Source organism: Salmo salar, chromosome 04, assembly GCF_965601325.2.
Source record: "Salmo salar chromosome 04, fSalSal1, whole genome shotgun sequence".
Classification (NCBI taxonomy): Eukaryota; Metazoa; Chordata; class Actinopteri; order Salmoniformes; family Salmonidae; genus Salmo; species Salmo salar.
Window position 1 is genome coordinate 96,102,433 of NC_138294.1, and position 12,506 is coordinate 96,114,938.

At 42.1% G+C, this 12,506-nt stretch overlaps 1 protein-coding gene across 2 annotated transcripts in view; it reads left to right on the forward strand.

Moving 5' to 3' along the window:
* Positions 1-11,664, forward strand: part of mia (MIA SH3 domain containing) — a 34,768-nt gene extending 23,104 nt beyond the window's left edge. Inside the window, exons 1-4 of one of the 2 annotated variants that reach the window (XM_045716227.2) lie at positions 9,537-9,669; positions 9,805-9,938; positions 10,733-10,843; positions 11,402-11,664. In XM_045716227.2, the coding sequence (XP_045572183.1) occupies positions 9,615-9,669; positions 9,805-9,938; positions 10,733-10,843; positions 11,402-11,425 (324 nt within the window). In that variant the 5' untranslated portion in view covers positions 9,537-9,614 and the 3' untranslated portion in view covers positions 11,426-11,664. 2 annotated transcript variants of the gene reach the window in all.
* The last annotated feature ends 842 nt before the right edge of the window (positions 11,665-12,506 follow it).

A 12,506-nucleotide genomic window follows, 5' to 3' on the forward strand; every position in this document is an offset into this window, starting at 1 on the left:
AGGGGGGCTGACGGGGGTGCTAGGAGGGGGTCCTCTGGGATTGGGGTTCTTCATTTATCTGTCCTGCTGTGATGTCGAGACCATGGTAAGGGTCTGGGGTAGAGACTTGTCAAGACTTTGGTCTCTCTTTACTCTCTGTGCAGATATATGCACCACGTCATTGTTCTCTCTCTCTCTCTCTCTTTCTCTCTCTCTCTGTTTCTTTCTCTCCCTCTCCCTCCCCCTCCCTGTGTGTGCATCTTGCTAGCTGTCACTCAAATGGCAAGGAGCTGAAGCTCTTTGGCCAGAACTCAAATTGATAGAGGGCTGGCCCATGTGGGGAAAATGGCACCGCACAGTTTCCAGAAAATAGTTGCTTTCAAACTAGCGATTTATGTTTCATTGAGGTAAGACAGTAAATCTGCTAATAGATTATGCATGTATGAACTACACTTTGACACATCCTGCCCAAAGAGGGAGGTTTAAAAAATGCTTACTAGTTTTAAAAGTTCCAGTTCAAAGTCTTTAAGAACGTCAAGTTTGTGGTAATGATATGCAAGAGATCTGTCATTCATTCATCTCCTGAAGATTTCCCTTTCTTTCTGTGCCCCCAAATGAATATACTGGTAAAGTTACCAGGTTGTTAGCTAGCTAGCCATTCAGGTAGCATGACTGAACATAGTGTAAACAAATGATTAGCGTCCCGCGAGTAGTTTTAGAATGGCCCACACGGTTTGTGAATGTAAAATGCAGTCCCGGCGATCCGCTATAGGAATAAAATAACATTGCGGAGGTAATATGTGTTTTTGATGTAGTAATGCTGCAACCATGACGCTAAGAAATATGTGCTTGTTTCCCTCTCTGGGGAATCGGAACATTTGTGACATCTTGATTCAGTCTTATGTAGCAAAATTTGAAAATGGGGATTCAATCCAGCAACCTTTCGGTTATTGGCCCAACACTCTAACCACTAGGCTACCTGCCGCCCCAATGAACAATGGGAAAGTAATTCTGCTTTGAAAGTTGATAAACTTCTAACCTCACTTTTGAGGTTCAAAATGAATATTTTGGTACCTACTGGAGAGCTCTTCGTTGTCTACACCCATTCAGCATTGTTCACACCCTCTTAAGCTTTAGCCATCTCTTTAAGGTTTGATCTGAGTGTTCGTCCTAACAACAACAGTCAAGCACCCAAGCTAACATTGGCTAGCTTGCTAGCTACTTCCAGACACAAATGAGAGAACAGCTCACTGACCATTTTACTCGCCCTAGCAGAGCTGGTTAGGCTGTTTTTATGTTATCCAGAGCGTTGGTGACTTTGGGGTGCTGTGCTGCTGGCAACAATTTGCACTTTTTTGCCATCGTTTACTGACACGGCAATAGTCAACGGGTGTTGAGTGTTCGTAAATTCATCAGTTATTCTGCACTCTGGCACACTCAGACGAGAGTGCTTTGAAATTGGAGTAGATAGCCAGAGCGAATTTACCAGCTACGTCTATCAACGGTTGTCGCAGTGACATTCTATTGAAATGGTTACTTGTGGAGTCTTTTATTAAGACGTGTAGCTAGCTAGCTAAGTAAACAATGAACCACAATCCCAACTCATGACGTTACTACCCTGCATGAATCTGCAGGTAGCTAACCAACCAGGTTTAATGTTATCTAGCTAACATTAGGCTATAGCTAGCCAAGCAAATGGCTCTGAGATACGAATAATAAGACCATACACGTAACGTCAGCTAGAGTGCCAGCCAGCTAACGTTAGCTAGCTAGTTAACAGTACACATTAACTCGAAATGAAAATGACTTTCTTTCAAAATTAGAAATGTGTAATATCTGAAAATGTAGCTAGCTAGACTGTCTTACCCATATACATCATGGATGGACGCCTCTCCCTGTCACAGATGCCATGGTTGCCCTTAGTTTGAAGATGTAATCCGGATACATGTGTTTTCTCCATCTCCTTAGCTTTTATTCTCTAATTCCACTTATTTCAAAACTCGGTCCTCCAGAATGTGGAGAGCAACAGTTATGCAGTTCTACTACGTGATACATTTAAAAAAGCCGTGTTACACAGGATCAGCTCAAATAGACAGAAACGTGCTATTTGGCAGACCAATTCCGAACTCATCTCTCGGCACTTTCCAGCCCACTCATTATCTCAGACAATTTATTTATTTGTATTTTATTTAACCTTTATTTATTTAACTAGGCAAGTCAATTAAGAACAAATTCTTATTGGCAATGATGGCCTACCAAAAGGCAAAAAGCCTCCTGCGGGGACAGGGGCTGGGATTAGACACAAAAAATATATAAATATAGGACAAAACACACATCACGACAAGAGAGACAACACTACACTACATAAAGAGAGACCTAAGACAACAACATAGCAAGGCAGAAACACATGACAACACAGCAGGGTAGCAACACAACATGGTAGCAGCACAACATGGTAGCAGCACAAAACATGGTACAAACATTATTGGGCACAGAAAACAGCACAAAGTGCAAGAAGGTAGAGACAACAATACATCACGCAAAGCAGCCACAACTGTCAGTAAGAGTGTCCATGATTGAGTCTTTGAATGAAGAGATGGAGATCAAACTGTCCAGTTTGAGTGTTTGCTGCAGCTTCTTCCAGTCGCTAGCTGCAGCGAACTGAAAAGAGGAGCGACCCAGGGATGTGTGTGCTTTGGGGACCTTTAACAGAATGTGACTGGCAGAAAGGGTGTTGTATGGGGAGGATGAGGGCTGCAGTAGATATCTCAGATAGGGGGGAGTGAACGGGTGTTGTATGTAGAGGATGAGGGCTGCAGTAGATATCTCAGATAGGGGGAAGGTAGGCCTAAGAGGGTTTTATAAATAAGCATCAACCAGTGGGTCTTGCGACGGGTATACATGGATGACCAGTTTACAGAGGAGTATAAATTGCAGTGATGTGTCCTATAAGGAGCATTGGTGGCAAATCTGATGGCCGAATTGTAAAGAACATCTAGCCAATCAAGGCTAGCGGGAAGGTTGCTCCCATTTTCTGTGACCAAACCAATTTCGTAATTTGTTTTAAGCTTGCTAGGTGGTAGCCTATACATGACATTATAAAAGTTCCACTTTTTAGTTTAGCTAGCTAAAGTACCTCAAATAAATCTTGTCGATATTAGCTGCTATTAGTATTACTTAGCAGCCAATGTCATGCCATTTTTCGTGCCTTTTTACAGCACGAGACACCTGCATGCATGCACTTGTTGTAGCCAGTTGAAATCGACATTTCACCAACTTTTAATTTTTAATTTTTTTATTTCACCTTTATTTAACCAGGTAGGCTAGTTGAGAACAAGTTCATGTACACCTGTGATCTGGCCAAGAAAAAGCAAAGCAGTTCGACACATACAACAACACAAAGTTACACATGGAGTAAAACAAACATACAGTCAATAATACAGTAGAAAAGTCAATATACAGTGTGTGCAAATGAGGTAAGATAAGGGAGGTAAAGGCAATAAATAGGCCATGGTGGCAAAGTAATTACAATATACCAATTAAACACTGGAATGATAGATGTGCAGAAGATGAATGTGCGAGTAGAGATACTGGGGTGCAAAGGAGCAAGAAAAATAAATAAATACAATATGGGGTTGAGGGAGATAGATGGGCTGTTTACAGATGGGCTATGTACAGGTGCAGTGATCTGTGAGCTGCTCTGACAGATGGTGCTTTAAAGCTAGTGAGGGAGATATGAGTTTCCAGCTTCAGTGAATTTTGCAATTCATTCCCGTCATTGGCAGCAAAGAACTGGAAGGGAAGGCGGCCAAAGGAGGAATTGGCTTTGGGGTTGATCAGTGAGATATACTTGCTGGAGCGAGTGCTACGGGTGGGTGCTGCTATGGTGACCAGTGAGCTGAGATAAGGCGGGGCTTTACCATGCAAAGACTTGTAGATGACCTGGAGCCAGTGGGTTTGGCGATGAGTATGAAGCGAGGGCCAGCCAACGAGAGGGTACAGGTCGCAGTGGTGGGTAGTATATGGGGCTTTGGTGACAAAACGGATGGCACTGTGATAGACTGCATCCAATTTGTTGAGTAGAGTGTTGGAGGCTATTTTGTAAATGACATCGCCGAAGTCGAGGATCGGTAGGATGGTCAGTTTTACGAGGGTATGTTTGGCAGCATGAGTGAAGGATGCTTTGTTGCAAAATAGGAAGCTGATTCCAGTTTTAATTTTGGATTGGAGATGCTTAATGTGAGTCTGGAAGGAGAGTTTAGTCTAACCAGACACCCAGGTATTTGTAGTTGTCCACATATTCTAAGTCAAAACTGTCCAGAGTAGTGATGCTAGTCGGGCGGGTCGGTGCGGGCAGCGATCGGTTGAAGAGCATGCATTTGGTTTTACTAGTGTTTAAGTGCAGTTGGAGGCCACGAAAGGAGTGTTGTATGGCATTGAAACTCGTCTGGAGGTTAGTTAACACAGTGTCCAAAGAAGGGCCAGAGGTATACAGAATGGTGTCATCTGCGTAGAGGTGGATCAGAGAATCACCTGCAGCAAGAGCGACATCATTGATGTATACAGAAGAGAGTCGGCCTGAGAATTGAACCCTGTGGCACCCCCATAGAGACTGCCAGAGGTCCGGACAACAGGCCCTCCGATTTGACACACTGAACTCTGTCTGAGAAGTAGTTGGTGAACCAGGCAAGGCAGTCATTTTACAAACCAAGGCTGTTGAGTCTGTCGATAAGAATGTGGTGATTGACATAGTCGAAAGCCTTGTCCAGGTCGATGAATACAGCTGCACTGTAATGTCTGTCATCGATGGCGGTTATGATATCATTTAGGACCTTGAGCGTGGCTGAGGTGCACCCATGACCAGCTCTGAAACCAGATTGCATAGCGGAGAAGGTACGGTGGGATTCGAAATGGTCGGTAATCTGTTTGTTAACCTCTATGGGCTAGGTGGGACGATAGCGTGCCACCCGTGGTGCACTCCATCAACAGCAGGTGCATTTCAAGAGCGGCAAATTTGAATCCAAATAAATGTCAAAATTCAAATTTTTCAAACATACAACTATTTTACACCCTTTGAAAGATAAACATCTCCTTAATCTAACCACGTTTTACGATTTCAAAAAGGTTTTACGGCGAAAGCATAAATTTAGAGTATGTTAGGACAGTACATTTACAAGAGTTGTGTGTAATGTTTTGTCAAGTCAAAGACAGGGTCACCAAAACCATAAAACCAGCTAAAATGATGCACTAACCTTTTACAATCTCCATCAGATGACACTCCTAGGACATTATGTTAGACAATGCATGCATTTTTAGTTCTATCAAGTTCATATTTATATCCAAAAACAGCGTTTTACTATGGCATTGATGTTGAGGAAATCGTTTCCCTCCAATAACCGGCAGTCAAGTCAGCGTCACAAATTAAATAATTAAAATTAGAAAACATTGGTAAAATATTATATTGTCATTTAAAGAATTATAGATTTACATCTCTTGAACGCAATCAACTTGCCAGATTTAAAAATAACCTTACTGGGAAATCACACTTTGCAATAATCTGAGCACTGCGCCCAGAAAAATACGCGTTGCGATACAGACTAGACGTCATGTTGCGGAGATCTAAAATCGAAAATACTATGTAAATAATCCATTACCTTTGATTCTCTTCATCAGATGTCACTTCCAGGTATCACAGGTCCATAACGAATGTAGTTTTGTTCAAAAAAGCTCATCATTTATGTCCAAAAATCTCCGTCTTGTTAGCACATGATCTAAGCCAGCCGGACTTCTCGTCATGAACGAGGGGAAAAAATATATTTACGTTCGTTCAAACATGTCAAACGTTGTATAGCATAAATCATTAGGGCCTTTTTTAACCAGAACATGAATAATATTCAAGGTGGACGAATGCATACTCTTTTATAACGTATTGGAACGAGGGTACCCAACATGAACTCGCGCGCCAGGTGTCTAATGGGCCATCATCGTTCCATGGCTCTTGTTCGGTCAGATCTCCCTCCAGAAGACTCAAAACACTTTGTAAAGGCTGGTGACATCTAGTGGAAGCAATAGGAAGTGCCAAAATATTCCTCAGCCCCTGTGTTTTTCAATGGGATAGGTTTAAAGGTAATACAACACATCAGGTATCCACTTCCTGTCAGAAAATGTCTCAGGGTTTTGCCTGCCAAATGAGTTCTGTTATACTCACAGACACCATTCAAACAGTTTTAGAAACTTTAGAGTGTTTTCTATCCATATATAGTAAGTATATGCATATTCTAGTTACTGGGTAGGATTAGTAACCAGATTAAATCAGGTAAAAAAAAATTATCCAGACGTGCAAATGCTGCCCCCTAGCCCTAACAGGTTAACTTGGCTTTCGAAGACTTTAGAAAGGCAGGGTAGGATAGATATAGGTCTGTAGCAGTTTGGGTCTAGAGTGTCTCCCCCTTTGAAGAGGGGGATGATCTCGGCAGCTTTCCAATCTTTGGGAATCTCAGACAATACGAAGAGAGGTTGAACAGGCTAGTAATAGGGGTTGCAACAATTTCGGCAGATAATTTTAGAAAGAGAGGGTCCAGATTGTCTAGCCCGGCTGATTTGTAGGGGTCCAGATTTTGCAGCTCTTTCAGAACATCAGCTATCTGGATTTGGGTGAAGGAGAAATTGGGGAGGCTTGGGTGAGTTGCTGCAGGGGGTGCAGGGCAGTTGACCGGGGTAGGGGTAGCCAAGTGGAAAGCATGGCCAGGCGTAGAAAAATGCTTATTGAAATTATCAATTATAGTGGATTTATCGGTGGTGACAGTGTTTCCTAGCCTCAGTGCAGTGGGCAGCTGGGAGGAGGTGCTCTTATTCTCCATGGACTTTACAGTGTCCCAGAACTTTTTTTGATTTAGTGCTACAGGATGGAAGTTTTTGTTTGAAAAAGCTAGCCTTAGCTTTCCTAACTGCCTGTGTATATTGGTTCCTGACTTCCCTGAAAAGTTGCATATCACGGGGTTATTCGATGCTAATGCAGTTCGCCACAGGATGTTTTTGTGCTGGTCAAGGGCAGTCAGGTCTGGAGTGAACCAAGGGCTATATGTATTCCTGGTTAAAAAAAAATTTTATGGGGCATGCTTATTGCTACAGGTTAGCAATGAACCCCGAGCCGGGATTGCTAACAAGGCTGGAAATTCAAAACATCAAAAATCTAATAATTTCAATTTCTCAAACAATCAACTATTTTACACAATTTAAATTATAAACATCTCCTTAATCTAACCACATTGTTCGATTTTCAAAGAGGCTTTACGGCAAAAGCATAAAGTTAGATTATGTTAGGACAGTACATAGCCACAAAAGTACAAACATCCATTTTCAATTCAAGGTCAGGCATCACCAAAAGCAGAAACCAGCTTGAATTATGCACTAACTTTTGTCAATCTCCATCAGATGACACTCCTAGGACATTATGTTATACAATACATGCATTTTTTGTTCCATCAAGTTCATATTTATATCCAAAAACAGCATTTTACAGTAGCGTGAAATGCAGATTTTTTTTCTTCTCTGAAATGCTTCCGGTGAACATAACAAAATTACTATTCGAAAACATTGGTAAATTATAATATTGTCATTCAAAGAATAATATATTATCATCTCGTAATTGCTACCGAATGGCCAGATCTCAAAATAACTTTACTGGGAAATCACATTTTGCAATAAACGGGGTGCTATGCTAAGAACAACAGGCTATGCTATACAGTTAGCATCATCTAAAATCGATAATAACATTGTAAATACCCCCTTACCTTTGATTATCTCCATCAGAAGGCAGGATCCCAGGTCCGGAAGGCATTCCAGGTCCCGAACAAATGTGGTTTCTTTTGACAAAGTTCATAATTTATGTCCAAATAACACCAAGTACTTAGCGTTCATTATGCTCCCACAAAACGTGGTGTGGGGCTGGTAAAATCACGCCGAAAAGCTAAAAAAAACTAGTAAATAATCTATTTATGTTCGTTCAAACTTGTCAAATGTTGTTTAGCATTAATCTTTTGGTCCATTTTTAACGTTAAACATCAGTAATATTTTCACACAACCTATCCTATGTCTAGATAAAAAATGATGACAAACTCACGTCTCTCAGATTTATGCGCAGGCGCAAAAAAATGAAGTGATGACATGTCAACTTCCTTGGATTCTAATTTGCTCTCTGTTTATCATAGACGCTTCAAACAACTTTATAAAGATCGTTGACATCTAGTGGAAGCCGTAGGTGTTGCGAAATGAATCCTTTCTCACTATGGTATCTATAAAACAATGACACTAAATAGTACAGTCACAAAATTCAAAAAAAATTTAAATCTATTTTTCACAGGTTTTTGCCTGCAATATGAGTTTTGTTATACTTACAGACACCATTCAAACTGTTTTAGAAAATTCAGAGTGTTTTCTATCCGAATGTGTTAATAATATGCATATCCTAGCTTCTGAGTTGGTGTAGGAGGCAGTTAAAAATGGGCACATATTTTTTTCAAAATGTCTCAATACTGCCCCCGAGCCCCAACAGGTTAAGATGGAGAGGAAAGCACTCTTAAAGAATAACCAGGCATCCTCTACTGACGGGATGAGGTCAGTATCCTTCCAGGATATCCGGGCCAGGTCTATTAGAAAGGCCTGCTCGCTGAAGTGTTTTAGGGAGCGTTTGACAGTGATGAGGGGTGGTCGTTTGACTGCAGACCCATTACGGATGCAGGCAATAAGGCAGTGATCGCTGAGATCCTGGTTGAAGACAGCAGAGGTGTATTTGGAGGGCAAGTTGGTTAGGATTATATCTATGAGGGTGCCTGTGTTTACGGATTTGGGGTTGTACCTCGTTGGTTCATTGATCATTTGTGTGAGATTGAGGGCATCAAGCTTAGATTATAGGATGGCCGGGGTGCTAAGCATGTCTCAGATTAGGTCACCTAGCAGCACGAGCTCTGAAGATAGATGGGGGGCAATCAGTTCACATATGGTGTCCAGGGCACAGCTAGGAGCAGAGGGTGGTCTATAGTAGGGAGGGAGCCCAGCCAACACCGAGTTGCAGTAATCCAGATGGGATAGGCATTGAGTGTTGATGACAGAGATATTGCCTCGAGAAACATTTAAACCAGCTGACGTCACTGCATGTGTGGGAGGTGGAACTAAAGGGTTAGCTAAGGCATATTGAGCAGGGCTAGAGGCTCTACAGTGAAATAAGACAATAATCACTAACCAGAACAGCAATGGACAAGGCATATTGACATTAGGGAGAGGCATGGGCAGCCGTGTGATCATGGGGTCCAGTGAGTAATTAGGCTGGCTAGAGACACGGCGATTCAGACAGCTAACAGGCCGGGGCTAGCAAGCTAGCAGAAGGGCCTGAGAGGGACGTCGCGACGGAGGAAGTCTTTTATAGCCTCCTCGTGTGGTTACATCGACTAGACCAGTCGTGATGGATTAGTAGGGTTCCGTGTTGCAAAGAAGTCAGGGATCTACTTGAGTATAGATAGAATATGTGATTATATGAAAATATATTTTAAACCATTTAAAGCAGTACTAAAATATATGCATTTCAATGAGAGATTCTCTTTTCTGTACCCTTTGTGTGCGGGACCGAAGCTGTTGCCATGGATGCAGCACGTTGGAAAGTTAAAACCTCTGTTCCTCCTTACTGTTACTATAGTAAGTTAATATAATACTACCATAACTGTGCTTCTTCAACAACTACAATCATATACTGATTGTACTACGTGTGTGTGTTTATGTGTGTGTGTGTGTGCGTGTGCGTGTGCGCCTGTGCGTGCGTGTGTGTGTTAGACCCCATCCTGATCGCCCGTGCCTTAGAGGACTACTACCCTGGAGACTGCCGGTTCATCTCTCTGCGTCAGGGTCAGGTGGTCTATGTCTACGCCTTGCTGAAGGACCGAGGAAACATGTTCTGGGCTGGCAGCGTAAGGATCTGTGTCTGTGTGTGTGTGTGTGTGTGTGTGTGTGTGTGTGTGTGTGTGTGTGTGTGTGTGTGTGTGGGGGGGTGTGTGTGTGGGGGGGTGAGCGTGTGTGTGTGTGAGCGTGTGTGGTGTGCAAGTGTTGGTGCTTCTTGAGATGTGAATGTATAGTAGTATTTACATATAGTATTATTTATATGCAGTATTATTTATATATAGTAGTATTTATATATAGTAGTATTTATTTGTAGTAGTATTTATTTGTAGTAGTATTTATTTATCGTAGTATTTATTTGTAGTAGTATTTATTTGTAGTAGTATTTATTTATCATAGTATTTATTTGTAGTGGTATTTATTTGTAGTAGTATTTATTTGTAGTAGTATTTATTTATCGTAGTATTTATTTATAGTAGTATTTATTTGTAGTAGTATTTATTTGTAGTAATATTTATTTGTAGTCGTATTTATTTATCGTAGTATTTATTTGTAGTAGTATTTATTTGTAGTAGTATTTATTTATCGTAGTATTTATTTATAGTAGTATTTATTTATAGTAGTATTTATACATATTAATATATTGTGTTGTTCTATGGTCTGATATCAGACTGTAATATATTATGTTGTTCTATGGTCTGATATCAGACTGTAATATATTATGTTGTTCTGTGGTCTGATATCAGACTGTAATATATTATGTTGAGATATTGTAACAGAGCAGTTCAACCATCAGTGATGTTTAAGCTTGAGACCTGAAGACTTACATTTGTTCTGTGCGTGTTTTTTTGTTGTTTTTAACCAGGTCCAGGGGTCGTACTACGGGGAACAGGAAGCAAGACTGGGACATTTCCCCAGCAGCGTCGTCGAGGAGACACACGCTCTCATGCCAGCTACCAACGAGGTCATGACTGATGTAGGTGTTCAAACACGCACACACACATAATTAATCATTTTTCCGCAAAATCAATTGATATAGAATATTAGGCATCTCTCCTCTCTCTCTCTCTCCTCCTCTCCCCCTCTCTTCTCCTCTCTTCTCCTCCTCCTCCTCTCCTCCTCTCCCCCTCTCCTCCTCCTCCTCCTCTCCTCTCCCCCTCTCTTCTCCTCTCTTCTCCTCCTCCTCCTCTCCTCTCCTCCTCCTCCTCTCCTCCTCTCCGCTCCTCTCCACCTCTTCTCACCCTCTCTTCTCCTGTCCTCCTTCTCCTTCTCTCCTCCTCTTCTCACCCTCTCTTCTCCTGTCCTCCTTCTCCTCCTCCTCTTCTCACCCTCTCCCCTCCTCTCTTCTCCTCTCCTCCTCTCCGCTCTTCTTCTCCTCTTCTCCCCCTCTCTTCTCCTCTCCTCTCCCCTCCTCTCTTCTCCTCTCCTCCTCTTCTCCGCTCCTCTCCTCCTCTTCTCCCCCTCTCTTCTCCTCTCCTCTCCTCTCCTTCTCCTCTCCACTCCTCTCCTCCTCTTCTCCCCTTCTCTTATCCAGAATTGGGACTTTTACTGTAACTGAAGACTGAAGTGTCCCGATTCTTTATCTCCCGACTGGCGCACTGCAACATGAGGACAGCCCTTACAGCATCAAAACAGTATCTCTATTATCTACAAGCTATGATGAAAACACATTATAGTTGAATAATTTTGCTTTATTAGATGCATATACAGTATATTCTTTAGAATAAACCTTCCTCTCAGCTGTTTGTTATCTCTGTGGCTTTAATCTGAAAGAATAAAGATACTATGCTGCTCTGATCACTGCTGTCTCTTCTGGTGTCTAGCCTTCATTATCACTGCTGTCTCTTCTGGTGTCTAGCCTTCATTATCACTGCTGTCTCTTCTGGTGTCTAGCCTTCATTATCACTGCTGTCTCTTCTGGTGTCTAGCCTTCATTATCACTGCTGTCTCTTCTGGTGTCTAGCCTTCATTATCACTGCTGTCTCTTCTGGTGTCTAGCCTTCATTATCACTGCTGTCTCTTCTGGTGTCTAGCCTTCATTATCACTGCTGTCTCTTCTGGTGTCTAGCCTTCATTATCACTGCTGTCTCTTCTGGTGTCTAGCCTTCATGATCACTGCTGTCTCTTCTGGTATCTAGCCTTCATTATCACTGCTGTCTCTTCTGGTGTCTAGCCTTCATTATCACTGCTGTCTCTTCTGGTCTCTAGCCTTCATGATCACTGCTGTCTCTTCTGGTATCTAGCCTTCATTATCACTGCTGTCTCTTCTGGTTTCTAGCCTTCATTATCACTGCTGTCTCTTCTGGTGTCTAGCCTTCATTATCACTGCTGTCTCTTCTGGTGTCTAGCCTTCATTATCACTGCTGTCTCTTCTGGTGTCTAGCCTTCATTATCACTGCTGTCTCTTCTGGTGTCTAGCTTTCATGAGGCTTTCATGAGATATAACCTAAACCAACACATTCCAGAACCTAGAAGAGACACACTCCAGAACCTAGAAGAGACACACTCCAGAACCTAGAAGAGACACACTCCAGAACCTAGAAGAGACACACTCCAGAACCTAGAAGAGACACACTCCAGAACCTAGAAGAGACACACTCAGAACCTAGAAGAGACACATTCCAGAACCTAGAAGAGAC